General features: G+C 29.3%; 7 protein-coding genes and 1 long non-coding RNA gene across 19 annotated transcripts in view; 3 read left to right on the top strand and 5 right to left on the bottom strand.

Moving 5' to 3' along the window:
• Positions 1-34: 34 nt before the first annotated feature.
• Positions 35-3,320, bottom strand: LOC122519188 (cyclin-dependent kinase 9-like). The gene is made up of 7 exons (XM_043638501.1): positions 3,146-3,320; positions 2,794-2,875; positions 2,594-2,684; positions 2,081-2,247; positions 1,764-2,005; positions 1,007-1,154; positions 35-927 (listed from the first exon to the last, which is right to left on the bottom strand). The coding sequence occupies exons 1-7, from the start codon at positions 3,250-3,252 to the stop codon at positions 634-636; spliced, it is 1,131 nt and encodes a 376-aa protein (XP_043494436.1). The 5' UTR covers positions 3,253-3,320; the 3' UTR covers positions 35-633.
• A 292-nt stretch (positions 3,321-3,612) lies between these two features.
• LOC122519187 lies at positions 3,613-3,996 on the bottom strand. 2 transcript variants are annotated; one of them, XR_006304272.1, is made up of 2 exons: positions 3,938-3,996; positions 3,613-3,786 (listed from the first exon to the last, which is right to left on the bottom strand). It is a non-coding gene; the product is annotated as an uncharacterized LOC122519187 (long non-coding RNA). The 2 variants fall into 2 exon arrangements; XR_006304273.1 differs by having other exon boundaries at positions 3,890-3,942.
• Positions 3,711-5,411, top strand: LOC122519186 (deoxynucleoside kinase). Of its 2 annotated transcripts, none has more exons than XM_043638499.1 (4): positions 3,711-3,845; positions 4,451-4,650; positions 4,731-4,980; positions 5,086-5,411. In XM_043638499.1, exons 1-4 carry the CDS (start codon positions 3,833-3,835, stop codon positions 5,391-5,393), a joined length of 771 nt encoding a protein of 256 aa, XP_043494434.1. In that variant the 5' UTR covers positions 3,711-3,832; the 3' UTR covers positions 5,394-5,411. The 2 variants fall into 2 exon arrangements, with proteins under 2 accessions (XP_043494434.1, XP_043494435.1); XM_043638500.1 differs by lacking the exon at positions 3,711-3,845 and adding an exon at positions 4,104-4,182.
• Positions 5,412-5,656: 245 nt separating this feature from the next.
• Positions 5,657-10,804, bottom strand: LOC122519180 (protein immune deficiency). Of its 3 annotated transcripts, none has more exons than XM_043638496.1 (4): positions 10,719-10,804; positions 7,410-7,815; positions 6,246-6,574; positions 5,657-6,149 (listed from the first exon to the last, which is right to left on the bottom strand). In XM_043638496.1, the coding sequence occupies exons 2-4, from the start codon at positions 7,792-7,794 to the stop codon at positions 6,012-6,014; spliced, it is 852 nt and encodes a 283-aa protein (XP_043494431.1). In that variant the 5' UTR covers positions 7,795-7,815; positions 10,719-10,804; the 3' UTR covers positions 5,657-6,011. The 3 variants fall into 3 exon arrangements, with proteins under 3 accessions (XP_043494431.1, XP_043494430.1, XP_043494429.1); XM_043638495.1 differs by lacking the exon at positions 10,719-10,804 and adding an exon at positions 9,976-10,062; XM_043638494.1 differs by lacking the exon at positions 10,719-10,804 and adding an exon at positions 8,021-8,495.
• Positions 10,205-13,034, top strand: LOC122519179. 6 transcript variants are annotated; one of them, XM_043638489.1, is made up of 7 exons: positions 10,205-10,286; positions 11,097-11,282; positions 11,356-11,760; positions 11,827-12,011; positions 12,376-12,657; positions 12,780-12,808; positions 12,895-13,034. In XM_043638489.1, the coding sequence occupies exons 1-7, from the start codon at positions 10,248-10,250 to the stop codon at positions 13,032-13,034; spliced, it is 1,266 nt and encodes a 421-aa protein (XP_043494424.1). In that variant the 5' UTR covers positions 10,205-10,247. The 6 variants fall into 6 exon arrangements, with proteins under 6 accessions (XP_043494424.1, XP_043494423.1, XP_043494428.1 ...); XM_043638488.1 differs by having other exon boundaries at positions 12,892-13,034; XM_043638493.1 differs by having other exon boundaries at positions 12,376-12,675; positions 12,892-12,907.
• LOC122519182 (protein C1orf43 homolog) lies at positions 13,010-14,212 on the top strand. Its single transcript, XM_043638497.1, has 4 exons — positions 13,010-13,168; positions 13,239-13,395; positions 13,458-13,677; positions 13,764-14,212. The coding sequence occupies exons 1-4, from the start codon at positions 13,010-13,012 to the stop codon at positions 13,954-13,956; spliced, it is 729 nt and encodes a 242-aa protein (XP_043494432.1). The 3' UTR covers positions 13,957-14,212.
• A 17-nt stretch (positions 14,213-14,229) lies between these two features.
• LOC122519177 lies at positions 14,230-19,378 on the bottom strand. Of its 2 annotated transcripts, XM_043638486.1 has the most exons (9): positions 19,179-19,378; positions 18,886-19,040; positions 18,691-18,759; positions 18,462-18,616; positions 18,198-18,392; positions 17,203-17,648; positions 14,973-17,124; positions 14,562-14,877; positions 14,230-14,451 (listed from the first exon to the last, which is right to left on the bottom strand). In XM_043638486.1, exons 2-9 carry the CDS (start codon positions 18,937-18,939, stop codon positions 14,317-14,319), a joined length of 3,522 nt encoding a protein of 1,173 aa, XP_043494421.1. In that variant the 5' UTR covers positions 18,940-19,040; positions 19,179-19,378; the 3' UTR covers positions 14,230-14,316. The 2 variants fall into 2 exon arrangements, with proteins under 2 accessions (XP_043494421.1, XP_043494422.1); XM_043638487.1 differs by lacking the exons at positions 18,462-18,616; positions 18,691-18,759; positions 18,886-19,040; positions 19,179-19,378 and having other exon boundaries at positions 18,105-18,288.
• Positions 19,379-20,324: 946 nt separating this feature from the next.
• LOC122519176 (zinc finger protein 608-like) overlaps positions 20,325-26,045 on the bottom strand; it is a 48,920-nt gene continuing 43,199 nt past the window's right edge. For both annotated transcript variants that reach the window (XM_043638484.1, XM_043638485.1), the window contains exon 4: positions 20,325-23,463. In XM_043638484.1, coding sequence (XP_043494419.1) covers positions 23,393-23,463 — 71 coding nt within the window. In that variant the 3' untranslated portion in view covers positions 20,325-23,392. The remainder of the gene's footprint in view (positions 23,464-26,045) is intronic.

The raw sequence follows: 26,045 nt of genomic DNA, 5'->3' as shown, positions 1-26,045 counted from the left end.
TAAATCAAAATAAAAAGTATTGTATATAAAAATCAATCAATCAAGTAATTTCAAAAGCTAAAATAATAATAAATCTGTAAATATATTTTTGTATACTTGTCTTAGAAATATAGATACCATTCGTAATATTATTTTAAGCCTTTACACTCGAGAGGTTACTCTCGATCAGTACTCGGTTTAACAAGATAATTCGAGCGATAACGATGTTTATTTAGGTTTTATTTGGGCAATACCGCTTCATAAATGCCTTCAACAATACATGCGTGCAAAGCATCTGCCAATCTTTAATCTTAAATACGTCATTTACATGCATTGTTATGTATGCGTTTTCGACGATAGTTTAAATTCAAGATGCGTCAAGATTTTTTTCATAAACGGAATAAATGAAGTACAGCATGAAAGAAGAATGAATTTATCAAAGATTATATAAATTATAATTTATTTATTTAAGTATAAAAACAGTTTTATACATTTATTTTGTACTATCAAAGAGAATACATAGTAGTTACTGTGATATAAAAAGGATTGTTGTATAAGTTATAATACACATTTTTATAAAAAATAATATAAAATAGAAATACTATACGATATATTGTTAAACATGTTCTAATTTAATTGATTTACTTAAAAAATTCAATCTTGAAATTTACTATATATTTTAATTGAACTAGATGATCTTGATGTACCGCTTAGTACTCGAGTATCAGGAATATTACCAAATTGCCTTGGTATAAAAAATTCAAACATGTTCTGTGAATGTTGGGCTAACATTTTATCTAATTCACAAGGCATTGGATCTGTCCAAAAGAAGTCATGATCTAGTGCATCATGTGCATCAATCCTCTTATCAGGATCAAGAAGAAGAAGCTTATCCAACAAATCAAGAGCGTTAGAATCTTTTATAAATTTCCCCATACTTTCTTTAACCTAAGAATAAATACAAATATTAATGCAATATAATCTTTAATTGCACAAATTTCTTTATTTCTTTAATTAATTCACAGACCTTTCTTGTTTGATTTTCGGGCAGATTCAGTTTATTGTACAACGGGCATTCTGTCACCTTTGGCCAAACTTTTTTCGTTATAGAACCACACATTTGTGAAATATATACTAATTGCTTTTGCTCTGTATGTCCTGGCATTATAGGTTTTCTAAAAAAAAGTTTAGTTAAAATCCTTTAGAAGATTGAATTTATTATATAATGAAAAAAACAAGCGACCAAATGTAAGAAAGTAAATAAATGAAAGAAAAAACAGTAACGGAAATGTTACAGTAAGATTAGGAGTAAGATAACAATTTAGTAAGAATAAGTGTATGATAAGTAGATTAGAAAGCAATTATAAGAAGTAAAAAATTAACACATTACTTACTGACAACTGATTAATAGGTTTTATAGTGCTATGATGTATTAATCGGTAGCCTAAAAATATATCGTCAGTTTTAATTCTATTTCTCCGTAAATATCTATCGGTATTAATAAAGAATTCGAGTTTCAATTAATTTTTATTACGTATGTGTCCACTTAATCTAGTGTCAGTAAATAATGTGTTAAATAAGAGGGTATTCTTGAAAGTGTAAGTTTAATTAAATTTGGTCTGTAGATTCTTAGTCTGTAATAATTATTACTATTGTTTTTGTTACAAAAAAGTGTAAAAATTTATCATCCACAATCATTATTACTAGCCATCTTTAAAACGCCTACTTTTAATACATACTAAGTCAGGATTTCTTTCATATTTCATTTGAATTAAAATACATACCTTATCCACATTTCAGCCATTATACATCCAACACCCCAAATATCTATTGGTGGACCATACATCCTGCTTCCCAACAGTAATTCTGGGGGCCTATACCAAAGAGTAACGACTTTACTTGTGTAACCCTTTGTTTTTGTAGCCTTTACTTCATTAAACCGTCTTGCTAAACCAAAATCAGCTATCTTCAATATGCCACTTTTCTTAATTAAAATATTTGCAGACTTGATATCTCTATGTATAACCTGGGAAGAAATGATGAATCACAAATTTTTTATTATTCCATATATCTGCATTCTATTATTTGCATGTAAACTTACTTTTCGTTTATGAATATAAAAAAGACCGTTTAAAATTTGTTGAAGCACCTTCTTAATTTCTCCTAAAGTGAACTTAACATTTGGATTGGATAATAAACCAGCTAGATCATACTCACAGAATTCTAATACGATGTAAAAAGAAGTTTCATACTGACTTTCCGATGTTCCTATAAAAAAAATATATTGTTTCGATAACAAAATGTTTCTAGCACAAGTTAGAATTATAAATTGTAATATTACGGGGAACCAGAAAATATCATCATTGAATTCTTTCTTAAGTGCAAACATTAAATTCATTCAAAGATCAACTCTGGTTTTTTAAATGAAAAAATGATATTTCCTACTTCTCTTGGAATCTCCCAACTTCTATCTGACAATGAAACATTTATTTATATCTCGTTTTGTTTTCAAAAATAATTGACTTGGTCACTATAATCATCTCTCCCTATACATCAATTTTATTCTAATTATTATACAAAAAGTGGAAGAAAAGTTACAGGAAAAATTTCTTACCTTTCGTTCTACAAACTTCTATAAGTTGTATTACGTTTTCATGGTCTAATGTTTTTAGTAAAGATATTTCTCTTAATGCAGTTCTAGGAAACTGGGAAAAGAATATAAACCTTGTATATTAATACGTAACTTCTAAAACGTCTAGTTATTTCATAAATTAATTGAATTATGCACTTTAATGGTAACATATATATATATACCTCTTGCTTCTTTTCTGTTAATATCTTCTTCAATGCTACAAATTTATTAGGATTTGTCTTATCAATCCCTTTGAATACCTCACTGTAATTGAATAAAAGAAAATATAGTTAAATTTCAACTTGAATTATCTAATATTTGAAAATATATTGAAATGTTCTATTATCCGAAGATAATTAAGACATAGTACATCCATTGTATCAATATGAAATTGAAATCATATTAAAAGATTTCACTAAATATGCATTATACACGTGTAAATCTATATATGAAATATACACACAGTATATATACATATATATATAATATACAATATAATATAAAGGTTGAAATAACAAAGTTTAGAAATCTTACCCAAATGTACCCTGACCAATTTTCAAGATTTTTTCATATTTTATAACATTGTGACAGTGAGGAAAATTAAATTCCCGAATATATTTCTCCCTTTCTTCTCTATTCATGCTGTTTCTTTCAAAGATTACAACTCGTAATAAGAAAAATAAAATATAAACTGAACTACCACGTAAACTTGTATCATGAGAGATTTCAAAGGAAATAAAGTTACACGAATTTAAAAATTTCTAACCTTCCTTACAGCTTTATAGTAGTAGTGTAGTAATAGTTGTATGTAATACAGGAAACGCATGTCTAGGGACTTTTTTGTGTTGCATTTCCGTTACGTATTTTTAAACACTTCCTGTGGAACACATTTCGTTTTTTTCAACCTACATTTAACTTGTATTATTTTGTTTAATTCTTGGTTTGTTGAAAAATTATATCCTTGTGATTCAATACAGGAAAAACTTTTAAGGCTTGGGATATTTTAAATTGAAAAATAAAATCTTTATTATCAAGTATAATTAAACATGTTCTATGAGTACTCTGCTTTATGGCATTTTAGTTTTCATTGTAAACTACCCTTAAACCACTGTTGACACGTGCAGAAAAATGGTCGTCCGGGTTAACGATAACGTTTTATTATAAGTTATTATTTTCTGAAAATAAATATTTAATATTAATATTTGTAATATATTTTCCAAAATGGGTCTTCTAGGTAAGAGTTAATATATTCGGTGACCATCGTCGATGTTTATTTACATTACTGCGCATGAGAATGTCGGATGATTTCATTGCTTTATCACTAACCTTACTATTTTTCCTAACTTAACCTGACCATTTTCCCTAACTTAATCTGACCAATTTTCCAAACTTAATCTAACCATTTTCCCTAACCTAGAATCTCTAGGGAGCGCTTTCTTGGCGCCATAATTTTGGCGGGATTAGTTACTTACTTACATTAACGTATCATTTTGAGGATATTAACAATAGATTGTGTAAACGGATCATTTATTTGGAATTATTTAGTGTTCTTTGAAAACGTGCGAAATAATGTAATTTTTATATAATGCTTTTATATATTGTAGCATTGATTATATTTATTATTTTGTTTTAACTACAATGAATTTGTAATACTGCTATTTAGAAAAATTTTGTTTATTCGTGTATTAAAGCCTACTTAAAACGTCAATATGCCATTTTAGAATATTAAATTCCTTTTTTTAATTACATTTCTTCTATAACTAAATATGTTAGCTGTTTATACATTGATATAATTAATATCTCTTTCAGAAATTTAACAAAAAAATTGTGTTGTTTCAGTCAAACAAATTTTTAATATATTAAGAAAAATGCCTAGGACTCCTAATAAGACTTACAAACGACCATTTACAGTCTGCGTAGAAGGTAATATTGGAAGTGGAAAGACTACTTTTTTAAATCATTTTAAAAATTATGATAATGCTGTGGTCTTACAAGAACCAGTAGAACTATGGCGGGATGTTGCAGGAGTTAATCTATTAGTAAGTCATGTTATTATTATCAATAGAATGTCAAAGATGCTATATACACATATGATATTAATTTAATAATTATATTTTAGGACCTCATGTATAAAGATCCAAAGCGGTACGCTTTTTTATTTCAATCTTATGTACAGTTGACGATGCTTCAGTTACATACCTATAAAACACAATCACCTTACAAAATCATGGAGAGATCAGTTTACAGTGCAAGGTTGTTTATAGAAAATATGAAACGTAATAAAATGTTACATGATATTGAAGTCATTGTTTTAGAAGATTGGTACAATTGGTGTATTACAAGTGCTAACATAGAAACAGACATGATAAGTAAGACTGACAAATTTATTTATATATTGAAATAATACTAGGATGCTTTAATTTATTTATTCATTATTAACATTATTTAATTAATACTATTTATCGATTTTCTAGTATATTTAAGGACAAGTCCAGAAATTGTTTATCAAAGAATGCGTATACGAGCTCGTAAAGAGGAAAATGCTGTATCATTGGAATACTTGAAACAAATTCATCAAATACACGACGAATGGCTACTTCACCAAAACTTGTTTTCTTTGCCAGCACCAGTTATCGTCTTAGATGGAAACAAGAGTATTAAAGAAATGGTAGCTGAATTTGAAAAATGCAAAAATACCATTTTTTCTGATCGAAAAGAAAATAAAAAGGAAATGATAACAGCAAATACAACTTTCTCTGAACAAATGGAATATCAGAAATAAAAGCGCTGGATGTATAAATAGCTTAGGTATTACATTTTTGCATTTAATAATTTAAAGTAACTAGTGCTCGATTTTGTTTCTCTTATAAAAATGTATTATGACAAGATACAATCTTCATTTATCTATTTATTTATTATAAAGTTAGTCACTATTCTGAAACTATTCACTGATATTCTTTTCTTCGTCTTTTTATTAAACCAATTATAATTTTATATGAAATATTTAAATATTGTAAATAAGGAAATAATATATTTGTATCTACATTGTTTAAACTGATTCTTTATTAATAAGACTTACGATAGAACATTATGAAAATAAAATAGTTGGATCACAGATACGGTAAAACTATAATAACTTACTATTACAGTAAATTATAAGACATAGAGATATTTTAGTAAAAATATCTCATTCATCTTAAAAACGAAATAGTCAGTAATATGTATTATATGAACATAGATATTACAAATATATCAAATATATTTCGACGAAACTTTGTCCATTAGGTCAGACCTCTATTACTGACGAATTGTAAGTTAATATAAAAATATATTATATCAGTAAATTTTATCTGATTCGATTTTGCATTAATATTTATAAATATCACATAACACTTTGTTGTTATAATTTTGTACGAGAATTGGCTACTCGTTCTGCACAGTCATACTCTTGACAAAACCATAAAACTTCTATTAAATTTCCAATTTGTGCATCTTTCGTGTTAGCCCGTTTCCAATCTAGAAGCAGTTGATACATTATCTGAAACAGATATAAATTGATATTTATTAATGGAAAGAACTTTAAAAAGTAAAATAAATAAACTATAAAAAATTAATTATTCCTCTTAATAATTACCTCGTCTACGCCTTTATGTCGATAATTCTCTTCGAACTGTTCGATCTGACCATCTGAATAAGAAAGTCTTCTGGCAACATCTTTCCAACCATGACCAATATGAGTTTTTATTATAAACATATCATCGAAAGTAATTTCATCTTCACACCTAGTTAACGATTCAACGTTTTCCGGCATTAATCTTGATTTAGGTTTTGAACAATTGGTGTCTGTCGGGACAGACTTATCTGTTGAAAAATTGTTGATATTACAAACATAACTTGTCCTCGCTCCAATTTTTACTCCATTCGAATTAACGATATTATAATTGACGACGTTCGCTGATTGTGCTGTAAATAAAAAGAAAAATACATTTTACATAATATATATAATATACATAAGAGGGATCGATTTATTATACCTAATTTCGATCAGCAATAGATTCGATGACGTTTCACATACTAAATATCAATAGTAATACTATCGATTCTTAAAATATATATATTTCGTTGCTGATACCACTCTGTCAGTTTTGTTTGCATGATTACAGGATTATATTATCAGGATACTCTGCTGGTAGTCTTATCGATAGTCTAAATAAAAGTATGGATATTCGTCCGAGCTTTTATCAAATACATATATCATGATTTGCTGACACGTTTAACACAACTTGCACATCCATCAATATGTACTATCTAATTCTTGATGACCGACATATTATCATATTTATCGCATTAATTATTTAGGACGATCCCATCTACTTCTTGCAAGACCTAATTTCTAATCGTTCATTAACATATTCTTAGAAATACGTTATCATTTTAACGAGCCGTAAATATTATTCAAATTTACGTTGTGTTGTATAAATGATCTAACATAAGTAACGTTATCAATGCTAATTTAAATTCTACGAAATTAAACGAAGAGGGGGTAACAAAATTCTAAGAACTAATATTTGCCATCTTTGCCTTGCTTTATCTCTTTCTCTCATATATATGACTATACGTATGTAAGTAAACGAAAGAGAACAATTATAAGAAAAAAGCGTTAGTGTATATTGTAAAAATGTTCCGACATAAAGAGATATTAATTTAAAATTATTTAAAAAAGCAAAGATATAATCTTTCTCGCCATTTCCTTCCTCTTATTTGAATGAGTAATAGCAAGATGGAACAATAAACTTACAAGGTTTCGTTCGAGACTTCGTTTTCGTTTTGACGTTTGGTTTTTTATATTCCCTGAAACCATTTGTCGAAGGAAGATCATTGTCGTTGTCGTTATCATCGTTATCAAGATTTGTTGGTTTTTTAGGAGGAAAATCGGCAGCAGCAAAAGGTGTAGTAACGCCACTCGGTGCAGACTTTTGTCGTTGCAATGGCGTTGCAATATTACTTTGTTCACAATTTTTCTTTGATATTAATTGTCTCAAAGAAAATTTTCTCTTTTTCTCCTCTTCATTATTTGGCTGCAAATTATTCGTATAATCTTGAATCGGGACTCGTGGTGGATCAGGTTTCGCATCGGTCGTCAATAATTGAAATCGTCGAGAGAAATCGGAAAGTATCGGCATTCTCGAGGAAATTTGCGAACCCTGTTGAGATCACACATAACAACTTGTTTACTCTTTTTTAAAGATTTATAAGATATTAAAATATTCCATTCTTATATATATATATATATATATACATAACACTCGTAATAAATTAAATACTTCTTTGTAAAACTATAAATAGGAATACATATACGTGACATGGTATACGTTATCGTTTAAAAATATCTACATAATTAAAACGAACCAATACATAAAGTAGAGCACTCATTTTGAATTTTTATCAAATGATAAAATCGATGAACTGAAGTATTCTCATTCTATCTTTTACACATCCGGTATAAAAAAAAAGGGAAGAGGGGATACGATAAGTTCGAACACGTTAGATGAATTTGAACATAAGTACAAATAAATTGAATACAAATGCGATGTATGGATTATGCTGATTCAATGTAATAACAGAGCATAAAGAGAAACGATTCACTGACAAAGATACATTATCGTTTAAATAAGCCATGTACACGATAAACCAAACGACCTCGCGTGATCTGGGTTTTCCGATGGTAAAACCGGTAACCACTAGTAGAAATGCTAATAAAAATAATAAGTATGCTAACAGACGAAACGAAAGACGCGAAGGTTGACTCTTTAAATCTTTCCTTTCCGTTCTTACGATCTCTCATTAATAATGTAATTTGAACCAAAATATTTTTAATTAACAAAAATAAACTGCAATGCTAGAAAATATAATTGCTGGAAGTTTTTTATAAATATAAATTTTATAAATATATAACTTCACATTATTCTTATTATAGATCATAAGAAATTGAAATTAATTATCTAAACATTCAACTCGTGATATCTTGAAAAAATGATCTTGTATAATACACAGAGGTAAATATCTTCGTTATAAAAAGAATAAAAATGATTAATGGATGATAATTCTTAGAAAGAACATTACTGGAAAGTATACTAATCTTTGAATTTATTTAATAATAATGTATTAATCAAAATATTTCCTCGATTTTAACGTCAAACCGATTTACGTATCCAAATTTATTATGTAATCGATTGGAAATACTTCATTGAAATATTTGAAGCATTTCTGCGATATCTCATGTTGCAGATTATTTTCTATCAAGGCCTTTATTTGATCATTATCCATTTTATTTGGTTTACCAGAAAGCGGAAAAAATATTAACAAAAAAGATCTTATTATGAAACTTCGCAAAAGAAAAATTAGCAAATACAATCGTTCGTACACCGCAGATATCTTTTTTTTCAGATTTAGACAGTGTTTTTACGATAATAATATAAAATGATATGGTGAGAGTATGCCTTTTATCTTTCATTTTTTAATCTATTGTAACAAGTGACATAATCTTTATTAATTTTGATATTTTTTTTGTTTCTTTATCGAAACAAGCAGGCACCGATATGCAAATTGTAAAAAATTTACATAAGTATTTACTTTCAAAAGTCATCAAGAATACAGGTCGTGGATAGCATATCTTTTCTTCGATTCTACGCATGTTGCAAACTGCATTGCTCAATACAAGTAAGTAAATACCTATGAGTGCAGTTGAACATCTTCAATGATAAATTATATTTAATGTTTACCCGATAAAGAATTTCCTTGAAATCTAAGAGGAATAAAAAATGAATTTTAATTTATAACAAAGGACTTTTACTTTATTCAATTTTTTATAGAACATGATTAATTATAATAAGCGATTCATTATCTTACATTATAGCCGTATTTGTTTAAATATATAAAAAGAAAAAATGGAATGATAAAATTTAATTTAATCAGAATATTTGCAACAGCAATATCGATTCAGTAATAAATATTACATAATCATATATATCGTGTATACACATACATTCATTATATCAATCGATAGTAATACTTTCAAATCTAAATTGCATATTGTGTTACCAATCGAAATATTATACAATAGAATATATTTTTACAAGATCACAAAAAATATCTAAAGAAAATAATGAGAAGACAATGAATGCGTTTACTTCGTTGGCGCTTCTTTTTTTTTACAGAAAATGAAAAAACACGTCATGATTACTTATCTAAAATGATAAATACGGCGTTCGGCGCGTCGTAATTTAGAAATTGTGGATTAATCAAGTAGCTTTTCATTTACATTGTCGACTAACAACAATGTACTTTACATCTTTGTTACTTACCTTGTTGTCACGAGAGTTTGAAGACGATCTTAAATTTCGATATTATTAATTGTTGGCACGTGAAAAGGAAAGATCGATTGTTTATCGATAAATCGTACTTCTTTTTTGGAAGATATATCGAATGAATATAGATGAGCACAAGTACTGTCCAGTTGTAAAACTTTCAACAAAATGATGACGTCTTTATAATCATCAATTTAACGTGACCACCGATCAGTTGCGACTGAGCTACTGAACGTCACGCGTACGCAAGAGAGAGAAATCCTAAAGGAATGGAAAAAGAAAAAGAAGGAGGGATGAAAAACGCGTTGGTACGTAGCATGTTTAATAAACGTACAGTTCTTTTTTCTTGTTGTCCTCCGAGGAGCCACAACGGCAAGAGAAATGATACGTTCATTCTACCTTTTCCCATTTTGGATGTTCTCAAGATCCACACAGAATAAAACCGATCTGCATCAGTGGTTAAACCTCTTTCTTGCTCTGTTTCAACGAGTTCTGTTTTCTTACTTTATCATACATCCAATTAATAGTTATGAGCCTTTCTATTAATCAAGAAAATATAATGAGAGTCACCAAGAAAAGGCGGGGGAACGCTTAGCTATTCTAACCAATGAAAACCGAAGGAGAGTCTCCCTCCATGCGGATGCCAACTGGTGTCATAAACGAACAGCACTATATACACCGTTTTATTTTAGATAAGGAGATATGCTTGCAAAGTATATTTGTTATGAATTGCCACTAACTTGAAATTTTCTTTTTTCCTCTTCTTTAAAATCGCATTCTCTACAAGGAGAGAAAAATGATACAAGATTTGGCGATATTTGGAAGAAGTCCTCATCGTTATAATTCGTGTTGCATTAGGAGATGCATACGAATTGGCGAAAAAAACGATATTATACGTCATTGCGCGCGCAAAGTAGTTCTTCGAACGAATGACTGATTGGTCTGACGGAAATTGGCGATTATATACGAAGCTATTACGCATGCGCGACATCTTCGACTTCGGCTTTTCCCGTATTTCCCCCAATTATTTTTTCATAATTTTTTTGGCGCGAATCATTATGTCATTTTAATTATTGTTCTCCTTTTTTTCTTTGGAAATGAATATTTAATTGTCTTAGGAAAAATGCTTGATAAATCATCATTTTGATGCGAATGTATCATCATTGGAAATTATGGAAGAACAAAGATCTTTTGGGAATTATGCGATATCTGAACGTGCTTTAATGAAACTTGAAACAATTAAAAATGCGTTAAAAGATGATATTTGTAAGGCTGATAATAGGTGGACAGTGATAGGAAATAAGGTAAGAATATTTTATTTTTTATTTTTTAAATGATAATCGCTAAATTTATTTATTCATAATCATAATCATATAGAAAGCAGATAATGTAGACACAGACACTGAGGAATCTGATGCAATGGATATTGAGGAATCAATGGATATTATGAATGCCACCCAATTACCCTCGACTCAATTTTATTTTACTCAGGTCACAAGAAATCATATTAAAGAAGATACTGAAGATAAAGATGATACCGCTTTAAAAATATGTGATATTATTGAAGTTTTGTATGAGGGATTAGAGCGCAATAATGGAAAATTGGACTTTGTTCATTTAGAAAATCTATCGAATAATGATCTAATCAAAGTTTTCACAGATTTAGGTGAAAAATTAAGTATTAAAGGTATTTACAATTTGTGTTTGTCGACCAAAGATATTAATTTAGAAGAAGGAATTAAATATATGGGTCTCATATGTACTTATGTATTATTACCAAAGGTATTTGGTTTTTATTTATTATTCTCTGTCAAAAATACAATTTGTAACTCTTATATTTTTATTCAGATAATAAAACTCGAAGAATCATCAAGATTAATAATATCTGGTATTGGAGAATGCGTTGACAAATTTCCAGATGAAGTTTTAAAATTTATTTTTATACCTGTTTTAAATATCGATTTAAAAGATGCATCGATTATAAATTTTATTGTTAGTGCTTTCCAACCTGCGAAAAGATCTGTTCTTATTTTGTAAGTAATTCAATTTATTCTTTTTGCAATTTAATTTAATTTATAATATAGATATAAGATGATTTTAGTACAGTAAAATAAGAAAAAACTTTATATCATCATATGAATTATGTATTTTATATCTTGTTACATAATTTTCATAAAAACTGTTCAAAGTAGTTACCTTTAGCTTCAATGTAGGCTTTTATATGTTTTATCATAGATCTTTTCGCTCATTAAAGAATACCAGGTATATGTTTGAATATGCATCATAATGCAATATGATTATATGAATTATTTTTCTTATTTTAGTCTGAAACACTATATTAGACGCATATGACAACTTATTTTTCTATGTTCATAAATATTATTTTTCTATGTTCAGAGAATATGTAGAAAACACAAAGGAGTTAAAAGAATGGCATATATCTATTTTAGAAATATTGTTATCTGTAAAGGTAGACCAAACGTTATTCGATAAACTAATAAGATTATTATTGGGACAAGCAGTTTTCTTTTCGACAAATATGAAATTTAGCAAATTACTTTTGTCTTTTTTAAAAGCAAATACAATTACATCGGAAGAACAGAAAGACTTACTGCGAGAAATAATTGAAGTCAATGAAACCTTTTTAAAAAGGCCTATTGAAAATATCTTAAGAAAAATGTAATTAGGCTGTAATCTGTAAGATTATTTTTGTATTCTATAAAATTTATTATAAAAAAGCTGTATTATTTTTTCTATAATGTGATTATCTTATTTCTATATGTATATATTTTATTATCTAGACCTGCAAGTGGCACATCACGTATACACAGTGAGTTATATAAATATTTGTATCTCATATTTTTACAATCTCAAGATGGATTAAATTTGTGAATATTTTTGATTTTACATAAGAAGAATTCCTATGGTACGAATACTCCTGTGATCTACTGTGTATATATATATATATATATATATATACATATGACGTGTATACATATATGCAGCAATGCTTCAGTAATATAATACAAGCATGGCTGAAGAATTGTCGGGTGTAACTATAGTAATATTTATAGCTGCTGGAGTACTAACAATACTGTTATTATTCATTTTTGCTAAACGTCAAATAATGAGATTTGCTTTACGTTCACGACGTGGACCACATATTCCTATTGGGCACGATGCTAAAAAGGTATGCGTAATTTTAAGGTTACAATTTTGTTTTTATCTCAAGTAAAAGTTTAAATCAATATATATTATAGTCGCTAAAGAGAGAAATTGAAAGACGTATAGAAGTAATACCAAGAATTCAATATGAACCACAACTTATAAGTGACTCCAGATATATTTTAACTCCTGGCAGTCAGGTTCCGCCACATTATTTTAGACTGAAAGCTGTAGATGATATTAAAACCTTAGGTATGTATATTTAGTAATTATTGGAAATGCATATATTTTATTTCATCTTTTTATTAATATAGAAGCTGAAATAACAAAATATGATAGTTGCTTAAAAAGGCATCCATCTGAAAACTTAAGAGCATATTTATTATCGACTCTTGCCACACCATTAAATGGAAGTGGTCAACGCTTGATTCATCAATTTTGTGATTTGTATGAACATGCAAAACATGATCCAACAGAATTTGGGGACGAAGAGTACCAAGTATATACACGTTTATTTCTTAAATTAATGGATGCGTAAGTACACTATTAATTTGTCGAATAAAGTAAAAATGAATAGTTTGCGTTATAGTCCTGTGGTATTAATAATTCATGGTTTTTAGAGCTCGCCTTTTGAAGTCTTATCCAAGTAGTAAAAAATCTAGTCCAAGTCGCACACCAATAAAAAAGAACGTAGAAACTAAAAGAAATATATTGGAACCAAGAATGCGTTTACCTGAGGATCAGGTGTTAACAGGGTCAAGACCAAGCACATTAACAGTAATGGCACTAGATAATAGCGAAACATCTGTTTAGCATTATGAGAATCGTCACATACAACATATGTGACGAGTAAAATGTGTATATAAGTATATATATATTTATATGTACATATATTTATCTGATTTAATTTCTTTTTATTTTCTTTTGTCCATATATTCATAAAAAAATATATATGTATAATGTTTATAACTTCTTACCAAATAATAAGCATTGTATGGCAGTAAAGTAAATATTATAACTAGAAATTTAGAATAGATAGTTATAATTTTTATATACAATATTGCTCTTTTTGATATTTATTAGAAATGTATGTCTATCATATAGAATTTAATATTCAAAAAAGTAAATTAATTGTATCATTGTACATTTATACATTTAAATCTTTTAGATTGTCTACTCTGCTAAATAAGTAAACCACTTCTTATTGTAATGCGGATGATGTTTTAAGGAGATTAATGAATTATGAAATGTAGATTTATACAGTTCCGGTATAGGACATTTTCTCATTTGATGTAACCATTCCATTACCTGAGAAATTATTATTCAAAATTACTCTTAATGTAGTACCAATTAGAAATGATTCGCATGTATAATTGCATGTGTACTATAATAGAAAATATCTAGTTCTTAAGGATTACCTGAGGAATCATATGATCTTTCCAATGTTGTAAGTCAGCAAGCCTAGCAATAGCTTGTGGAAATAATCTTGTTCTAATGCGTTGCGAAGATATAATAGAATTTGTATCCAATATTATGCAATCCATTCCAGATAAATAAATAATAGAAATGAAAAAAATATCACAATAAAATATAATTTGTTGGTTGTTTTCAGATATTTCTGGTATAAGTGACAGAATACGATTTATGAAATCTATAGCCCAATCTACTGTATATATTTTAGATCTCACTTCAGTTTGTACTCTTTGAACTTCTTGTAACAAATATAATTGTACACTGCAAAAGTATAAGATTTATTTTCTTTGCAGAACATCATTAGGATTATAGCAGTGTTTTTAAATATCATCACTTATTATGATATTTTTCCTTACCTGGGCATAGTGGCAATTAGATTAATTAATTCGTTCATCCAATTTAAAGGCATCTGAATACTATTTATAGATAATTCTGCCCTAATAGTTATAGCATTTTTCAGCTTTGTAACTGGTGTTTCCCACCATACATTAGGCGATGTCATTCTCTCGATGTGTTCAACTGGTAATGCTAATACTGCAGAAATATACGGTTTATAATGATCTTGCGTTAAGTCTATTTGATCTAAAAGATTATCTAAAGTAGTAGAGAGTAATGTTCGAATAGCATCATTTATTGATTCATTTTTTAAAGCACTAGCATAGGAATGCATAATATTCTTAAATAAAATTACATTTGTATTATTATCGCTTGATAAATTTGCCATAACATGTGATAATGTCGCATCCAACAATGGCTTCATTTTTTGTACTTGCATAGCTTCACAGAGAATATCTAGATTTGAATATAATATTTCATGTTCTTTACTTTCTAATAAATCTTTTATATTTTCATCATGTTCATACATTGATAAATATTCTTCAACAAAGTTTCTGGCACTCAATGATATGACTGAGTGATGGCATGCAATAGTGAGAATGTATTTTTTAGCTTTCTGAGATATTTCAGTAATTTTATGTAAAAAATTCCAATTTATATTTGGCAAAGGCTTCGGATATTTGAATGCAAATATCCGTAAACATTCTAAAAGGACATTTTCATTGAAGGGTTTAGTTCCATCAATACGTCTTAAATATTCACCGACTATTCTTATTATACTTCTTTCTGGTAAGTATTTAAAATCATTTGGCTCTCCATATGGCCAATTATATATCCCAGATCGAAAATTTGCAACTTCGCGTGTAATAAACGAAATTAAAATATTGCCAGCTGCATTCAAAGTCGTTTTATTTACTTTCTCTAACATTTTGATCCAGCACGTGCCTGGTATATGCTGAAATATATTTTTTGATTCTTTATCAGTCGAAGTTGATGTAGTAATATCACATTTAAAATCATCTGGTAAAGTTTCTAATGCAATATCTTCCAATCGATACAAAGCTATTGCCTTAAGTGCAGCCTCACTTATCTCTGGATCATTTTGAATAACATATGACCATAATATCTTTAGTATATCTTTAATCAAAGTTTCATCTAAGTAGCTACTTTTATTTGTGAAAGATGGAATATCTCCAAAGAATTCACACAAGCTTTTTATAACAATTGTACGCTTTTCTTTCCTCATTTTTGGTGCTATAACTTTCCAAACAGAGGAAAAGTGAACAACAGAAGAACTGCAAAGAGCAGAAATACTCTTAAGTGCAAGTGCTGTTGCAGTACTGCCATTTGTATCCACACACTTATTTAATATTTGTGATATAAGCGGGACAAGTTCTTCAGCACATTCTGGGCGTTCTTCGCAAATGTGCTTGATCACTTTAGCACAAGTTATATCAGCATACCACGATTGATCATTTTGTAATGTTTTAATAAGTGCTGATGAAAGATACTGATAGCAGCGTGGATCTCTATCGTTCATCGTTGAGTAGAGTTCGAGAGCATAATATTTTAATGGTTCTTCACTATTGAATAATGTTTGCAATGTCTTATTTATAAATACTACATTTTCTTTTGTTATTACTAATTCTGGTAATATAAGAAGTAAGTATTTCAATTCATCAGGATCATGAGATTTTGATAACTTATGCATGATCAATGGTAACATGTGAGATGCAAAAACGATTATTTCTTTAGTGATTTGCATAAGTATATCACCAATGGATTTTGTTGTAATAACGTCCTTACTTTGTAAAAACAAACCAGAAAGTATTAATCTATATTTATAACGTAAATCAATTGGACTTTTTGATAACATTTGTAACCATGATAAAATATTCTTGTCTGTTACTGTATTTAACAAATCGACACTTTCTGTGTAAAATTGAATATATGCATCAAAATGAAGTAATTTTGCGAATATTCCTCCTGGGTAGGAATTGTTGGCTTCTTTTGTCCACTTTACTTCAAAAAGAGCTTTGTTTATTAGAGAATGAGCTTTAGTTAATGCTTCAGCAGACAACACAGAGGGATAAGGCATCCACTTCAATATAGATGCTATTAGCACATATATCAATGTTATATTGCATGACATTTTATTCAATACAAGCTCACCTGTAATTAAATTTCAAAAATATTATAAGTTACATATTAAAACAAATAATGAATTAGTTATTATTAACGTGTACTTACATAATTGTAAAACATTGGTTAAATAAAATACAGGACATATCATAATCATTTCGGATATTAATGCCAATATAATATTTCCTGATAAATTATCATATTTATTTATAATAGTAGATATTGTGTCAAGATTTGCAATAGGATCGAAACCATGTTCAAGAAACCATATACACACAGATGACAATAATGGAAGTAAGGCTATGCAAGTATCTTTGTCATTTTTGGATAGAGATGCTATTGCAAATCCAGAAATTGTATAATACGTTTCCAGGCAAGTATCTATATCATTTGTACGAAGCCATAATAGAATTTCGATCTGTAATTCTAAAGCATTACTCAATTCAATTAACTGCCAAGTTTTTTCTTTGCAACCATCTGATAAAGTTGAAGAAGGATTGCATAAAATAAATAGGAAGACCGGCTTTAATATTTGTATACTATTCTTCTTTATCCTAAAATAAATAATATCTTATACAAAATGTTTCATAAATGCATGTTAATACTTCAGGAGGTATTAATAAGTATCAATCTAAACCAAGTAAAAAAAGTCAAATGAACATATAAGTGATATACCTTAGTTTTTGAGTTATAGATAATTAAAGAAAATGTTCGAAGTGCCTGCCTCTCACCACCAGAGATGCTAGTATATATAATAACATTGAGTTCTACGCTTTCTCAAAAATACCAAGCATTCTTTGAATAGTCTCAAATCCATGTTGTATCCTTTCTTGCACATCATATAAATTATTCACTTACATATAAGATTCAGATTAGGAGAGCGCAGTGGTGCAGGGACACTACTTAAAAACATTAGATAAAATTAAGACTTCCTAAATGAGGTATAAAGCAGCTTGTGCTGAGGCAGGCATTGAGAACATTTTTTTACTTGTTTTAATGCGTAGATTTACCCTCTGAAGTAGACATGCATTTATAAAACACCTTGTATATTATGGTTAAGTATTTATCGTATCAATAATTAATATATATAATATAGCACACACTGTTCATCAGGATGGTTCATTATAAAATGCATTTGATCTAACACAGCATGCCAAGAATTGCTATCTTCTTTTAAAATAGTGATAAATGGAAACTGAGGCATTAGAGATGCATATGTACATTTATCTTCAGTAGCATTAAGTTTAAAATCCAATATCAGTAAATGACTTATGCTTACAGTAATGGCAACATAATTGCTAGAAATTATAAAATTATTATTACATATATATATATTTATATTTTATATGACACAAATTTGTACATACTTTGTAGAAGAAATATATGATATCAAAGTACAGAGAGCCATAGTAATAGATATTATTTCATTTTCTACGAGTCTCACTAATGCTTGACATATAGACGAAGTAAGTAATTTATCTTTGCTTTCAAGTTTTGACGTAAGAAATTTAAATTCTGGTATCTACAATAATATACACAAATATATACTATAATAAATAAAGTAGTTCACATTAGACTGTAAAATGTTTTCCTAACCTTTAAAACATCATTAAATTTTCCAGTTTTGTACTTATTTTTTATTATTTCATAAAGTTTAGATACTCCCTATAGGATAACAAAGAATGGTGTAAATAATTTATACATACATTTATACACATGTGTACTTTCATAAGGTTCATCATAACAGTCTTGTCAAAATTGTGAGGTTAATCAATTAATAAAAATACTTACATGTGATACTAAAACAGGATTTTTTGAGGCTAATTTATATTCAATTACATCCATATTTTAGCATTAACGTTCTTCTATTATATTTTTAAAAAGTATTTACGCTACATTAACGTTTCCGATGTTGTTTATAACTCTCTTTAGAATGCCTATATAACCTATATTTGGAAGTATAATGTTAACGAAAATAGATTGCATTTCACATAATTTTATTGAGAGTTGAACATGTCAATTTTTCAAGTATAAAAACATTCTTCTTTCAACTTTATCTACATTCTCATATTTTTCAAACTTACCTCGAATATTATTATAATATTTTAGTTAAATGTACTTTTACGCGACTACACACAACGGTTTGAATAATGCGCATGCGTCGTAAGAATCGAGTGAGTCAAAAAAAGCCTATAGTAGCAAAGTACAAATTATTCTGGCAATCATATATATTTAAAGAAGTGCAATAACGTTTATTCAATATTATCATTTTTGTTTGAAATATTTCAACTATTAATTTATCAAAAAAGAATTTATATACATTTAAATCTGCCACGCCCGGTAATAAAAACATTATTGAGATTTTTTCATATATTTATTTGTATGGACAAGTTGGAGCATAGTGCACAATATATTTAATATATAGTAGTCTGGGGAAGGGAATCAGAGTACATTCTGGAGTTTGAACACAATATCTTACAATTTAACGACAAGATGCCTGCATTTCTGTATTTGCTTCTGTACGTTTTTATGTTATTCGTATATTCATATATTCGAGATGTATAATATATATAAAGCGCGTAACGACTCACTATTTTTATCATTCTAAAAAAAGGAGACGAGAGGAATACAGGTCCTTTTTGTTAGTTGTGTCGTGTTTTGTCAGTCCATATATATATATATATATATCCATACATATATATATGTGTGTGTGTGTATATATATATACATATAATATATATATATATATTTTGTTTTGTTTGAATATTTTTCTTTTCTTTGTCTCTTTTTTTATTCAACTCTCACTCGACGATTTCTTTTTTAATGTGTAATTATGCTACGTCGTGGCAAATAGTACTTGCTAGATTATATCTTTAGTCCGGAGATTGTCTCCAATTGCTAATTACATTCGTTTTCTATTAGACATTAGGGTGGTAAAAGGGAGGCGCGAGGGCGAGGACGAACTGTATGTGCGTGGGTAATCCTGATACGTCGTCATCATCTTCGTGGAATTAAATTTCTATCCCATCTTCTGGTAATGTATATGCGATTGCAAATGCGCTAGGTACATTAAGGCTTTTTACTTGCGAGGGTTGTGGTTGTTGCTGTTGTTGTTGTTGACGTTGGATAAAATTTGCGAAAGGAAACGTTATTATACGATTGGAGACAGCTCCTTTTAATCTTCTTTCTCTTTTTCTTCCTTCTTTCCTCCATCATCTTCTTCTTTTTTCTTGTTTTTCCATCATTAGCGATTAACAATCTATATTAAATTTGTTTTAAAGCAAATACATTATACAGCCTATACACAATCGGTAGAAGGTAAGTTTGTCTTCCTTTTTTTTTTTTTTTAATCTTCGTTTATTCATGCGAAGAACGTAGGGCAGGGTCCAGGTACTTAGGCTATCTGCACATTTTCATAAAAATGTCCTTTTTTAAGATCACTAAAAGAGACAATATAGAGTGACTCTTTTTTTTATGTACTCTCGGGCCTCTGACTTTTTCATTCGTTCGTTCTTTCTCTTCATTTCTTTCTTTTTATTTTTATTTTTTATAAAAATCACAGCGTAGCTTTAGCATTATTTTTAAAGCCCACCCTTTCTTCTCCGCTGAGTACCCCACTAAAACTGAGGCAGCTCGTTTCATTTCTACTTTTCCGTTACATCTCTCCTTCCCATTTAGTAAAGTGATTTTTGTTTTTACTCGTTCGATTAAAAACGTTTTTTCTTTTCCTTTATTTTTGATTTGATTTGGCATTTATAATACACTATGCGATTAGATTAAATTTGTTGTCCGATACCACTGGCAACGAGAATAGTTACTTTGCCCCCAATTGATATCATCACTCTTCATCTTATTTGATGACAATGATAATAAAATAATATAATAATTAATAATCATAATAAAAGATAATAATAGTAATAGTGTTGTTACTAAACTAATTTTATGGTAGTTTACTTTATATATACCATATTATATGTATATGTAATACATTTTTTACTTTTTTTCGTTATCATAGCATTTCTTATTTTTTTTTTTTTATCTTTTTCACGACGCTGCACTTCTATTTTTTTCTTTTCTTTTTACTTTAATCTGTAGTACAACGTTGTCTAGCATTTATTTTAGTAAACAAATAGCGTTTCTAACGTTCAAATTTACAATCATTTAATGTCATTCTAATTATTTAGAATTATTATTTTTTAAATCTATTTGTTGCTTTATCATATATATATATGATATATATATATGTGATATATATTCCTTACAATTGTCTTGTTAACATGTAAATCAATTAAATTTATTTTAATACGTAATAAAATTTTTCTAGTAGATAATTTCAAGGTATCATACAATCGTTTCTTTCTTTTATTTCTCTCTCTCTCTCATTTTCTCTCATTCTTTCTCTCTCTTTTTTATTCCCTACAAAAATTGAAAGTTAGCATTTTCATTCATTCCTTTTTTTACAAGTTTAAAATTACACCGATTCAATTTAACGTTCAATAATGCGCACGCGTCAGACACATACACAAATTATTACTATTTATACAATAAACACCTGTTTTACACGCACACCAAATTTTTCTCTCTTATTTTCTTTCTCTTCTATTCTCTTTCTCACTTTCGTTTGCAACTTTTTCTTACGTAACTACGTTCAATAAAAATTGTTTCTTTGTAAATGTGAGTACTCGAAGTTAAAAGATCGTAGTTAGTGAGAAGATGTACTCGCATAGTAAAGAACGGATTTTTTTCAATGTACACTTATAATTTTGTTCTCTTCATTTTTCTTTTTTTTTTCTTTTCTTTTCCGACAATCGTGCGAGAACAACAGCTCCGAAAAAGAATCTCTCAACAAATATCCTTGTAGTAGTTATTCAGTCTAACGAGATATCTCTATAGATGTTTTTTTATGCTTTTACTTCTCGTAGCTCTCATTCGTTTCTCTTATGTACTCTCTCTTTCTATATATATTCTCAATTAAAATACAACTGATTCGATTCACGTGATTGATCAATTGAAAGGACTTTTCTTCTTTGCGATTTACACGATCTAAGACCTTCTCTTCTTATTCCTTATTTTCCTTTCATCCCATATCACGCTGGTCGAGAAAGCTTTTCCATTTTCAATTGGATATTTCTATACAACTTAATCGTATTGATAAAATACGATTGTTGGTCGTTCCTATATTTTTGACCTCTAGGTCCATTGGATCGATCTTTATTATACGAGGACGAAGATAAGCTTTGTTGAACCAACGTGAATAGAACATTCAGTATATATATCTTGCATTGTCAAAAGCTTAATTCACGATTTCTTCTATCGAACCGTAAATAGTTTCGTGAGTCGATTTAATCAAATACTCGTCCACACGCTAAAGCGTCCACTAATAAAACATCATTCTCGCGCGTAAATCGTTTATTCATTTTTGTTAGATAAAAACTTTACTAAGCTCTATTATGATATATTATATTTTACACTTATATCTTATATTGATACGACGACGCTTGTCCGAGATTAATATGCTTACATTATTTTATTTACAAATTTATTTACAAAGAAAAATGTTTGAACCATTTTGGTTCCGCACCGAACTCAAATACACGTTCGTATTTATGTATAATATGTATATGTGCATTCATGTATGCATTTATGTATGTATGTATGTATGTATGTATGTATGTATGTATGTATCTATGTATATATGTATGTACACAAAAATCGGTCCACGCGCTTGCATCGAAGTTACAAAACAAAACAAAATGGAGAGAGGAAAGACAGTAAAAGTTGTTTCATTTCTTCAATCGTTAACGATACTTCGAGATAAGAATGGTTCGACGAAAGAAATGATTTCTCTAGGACATTCTCGACAACAACTCGGCAAGATTTAACTATTACTTTTTCAGTCGGATTCTGACGACGATGCTCTCTCGAATGAGAATCTCTTTGAAGACAGCTGAAGTGCTTGTCCATGGCTCTTCGTGATTTAAGTACCAACAGCCTCTTTACGGCTCGTCCAAGGTATGAGACAGAGACAGAACAAAGAAAGAGAGAGAGAGAGAGGAAGAGAGAGAGAAAGATTGAGATAAGAGAAAGAGAGAGAGAGAGAGAAAAGTGGCGAGCGAGTAAATGAACTTGAAGGAAAAATGGATAAGGCGATCCTCCGAAGAGTATTCCTTAGAAGAAGAGGATTTCCTTAGGGTTGTCTGGCCGCGACGGCACCGTTCGAGGCCGGATGCGAGGCGTGGTGAGTTTGTGCGGAGCTGGTTCCGGCGGTTCCGGGTAGTACGGGACCGGGGGCCGCGGGTCACTTGGGCGGAAATGGCGAGATCACCGAGGCAGCTACCGCGGCGGCCTGCTGACTCGCTAGCACTGCCGCTGCAACACACAGAGACAGACAGCAGGCCATTAATGTTTCGAATGCCACGAACAAATTTTCTTTTTCTTTTTTTTTTCAATCCAAATTTTAGATCTATCTCTTTTTATATAATTATTTTTGTAATACCGAGATAACTCCCCAATCTCAAGATTTTGTTATTTGAAACTCGTCCATTTGAAAATAAACTAACGCAAATGTAATTTGAAATAGTTTCGCGTTTTCGTTTGGTAACATCTTGCCAATCCAGCCCAAGAATGTTGTTCTGTGCGTTCAATCGAGAGCTTGCGATATTACCTTAGAAAACAAATGAATTTAGTCATAGTTTTATTAGCGTTCACGATAGGGGGAACGATAAGGAATGGATCTTAAGTCTAATCCTTAATCCGATACGTTAAAACATTTGTAAGTAAGCAAAGTTCACTTGGAGGATTACAGATTTTGTTCATTTCGATTATTATTTGCGAGAAATACGGTGTGAGATACGGAACGTGTATGTATATATGTTTAGAGAAACAGAAAAATATTATAAGTTACATTTAAAGTGTTTTGTAAGATGTATCATTCCTCTCTTTCTCTCTCTGGCAGTGATAAGCTCTATTTAACGCAACCCTAACAAAATCCAATTTGGTTAAATTTAAACGAAACGTAAATCATGGAATGAGGAGAGTTCGATGCTCTGAATTATTTCGATATGAACTGTGAAAAGTGCGATTGCGATTGCGTTGCGTTGTATCAATCAAAAGGTTTACAAGAAAATTTATGTACATTGCGATCGAATGGCGGGATTTTTACTATAAACTTTAGCTGTCTCTTTTTTCTCTCTTCTCTTCTCTCTCTCTCTCTCTCTCTTTCTCTATGTATATATATGTATATATATTTTTTATTCTTTCTTCATCTTTAGCAATATATCATCAAAGCTTTACAACTTTCGATGTAAGCGCGTATTCTATCCGTAAAATTCATACAATGGATTTTAATAATGTGTTCGATAGCACTAGATGTAGAATAAGCTTCATCTGGAAGACTACAGAGTCTAACGAAATATGTATGTATGTATGTATGTATATATATACACACGTCATACGTTTCGTTCGAAAAATTAAGGACTACTTTTTGTCCAATCGTTCACCGGTCCTTTATATCTAATATTAATAATAATATTATTATTATATTATATTATTATTATTATTATTATTATTATTATTATTATTATTATTATTATTATTAATTTTAACATTATACTATCATTATCGATAATATTATTATTATTATTATAATTAATATTATTATGACAATTACTAAGATTACATACGAGCTTTTAAGTGGTTTTGTTATTTTTCATATGGTTTTCGGAAAGTAGTACGATAAATAATTATCACAGTCTGAACTATATACCTAATACCTACGCACCCTATGACGGTACACGGCTTATATATGTTTCATTCTTATAACGGCCGCACTTATACTCCAATATTTCCAAAATATTCAGTCCGTTAACTATGCAATTATTGTATGTATTATGTATGTATGTAAGCTATATACTTTAATCGTATAAACAAAAAAGAGAAAACGAAATAAAAGGAAGATAGAGAGAAAAAAAGACAGAAAAAAATGCCATCGCCAGAGAAACGACAATGGTGGTTGGTGGTGGTGATGATGAAGATGAAGATGAAGATGCAAATGGTGGTGATGATAATGATGATGCTGATGATGATGATGATGATGATGATGATAATGATGATGAGACCATACGCACGTTCAGGATCGTTGCCATTTTTGTCGATGGAATTCTATTACATACACGTTTATAACTTTGCTAGTAAGAGTGCTTTAAAATGTCGAAGTAGCTCTCTTTCTTTTTCTTATTTTTCCCTTTTTTCTTTTTTTCTTTTTTTTTAAATTATCCTTTATCCTTTACCTTTTTTCTTTTCTTGTAGTTTTCTATAGAAAAAATTGTTTTCCTTATCGATTTTTCGTAACAAAATAATAGTAGGTCGGCGAAGGCTACAAATACGCGATTATTCGTTTCGTTTCTCCCTTAAGGAGAAGAAAAAAAGCTCTGTTGTTTTATTCCCCTTTTTTTTCTTGCATTCCTCATCGTCCTCCTCGTTAGTTTAATTTAATTTAATTTAATATATTTAAATTAATTTAATTTATTTATTTAAAATTTAATTTAATTTAATTTAATTTCTATACTATTTTATTCTCTATTTTATACTATGTAATTAATCTTTATCCTCCGTGTTCACTGGATTAATTTGTTTTTTAAAATTGTGTGTTCACTGAAGCACCAATATGGTGTACACGGTTCACGCGTTCGGAGCGTGCGGTGAACGCTGCCGAGATTTATTTTCTCTCTTTACCCGCTTCTCCAGCGATCGCGCGTTTAGTCGTTTCTATCATGAAATAATAGATATACGATTTAAAGTCTTAACACTGTCGATCGAAGAAAAATCCTTTTTATTCCGCCGAAGCGCAGGACACAAACACGTGCGCGACATGCAAACGCGCGACGAACGGTAACGTCAACTCGAAACCTTTTTTTTTTTTACCGGCCTCCGATGATCCTCTATATTTCCAA

The sequence above is a fragment of the Polistes fuscatus genome, unplaced genomic scaffold, assembly GCF_010416935.1.
Source record: "Polistes fuscatus isolate 324 unplaced genomic scaffold, CU_Pfus_HIC Scaffold3, whole genome shotgun sequence".
Lineage (NCBI taxonomy): Eukaryota > Metazoa > Arthropoda > Insecta > Hymenoptera > Vespidae > Polistes > Polistes fuscatus.
Note: the sequence above shows the minus strand (reverse complement) of the source record. Positions and strands in the feature narration are given on the sequence as shown.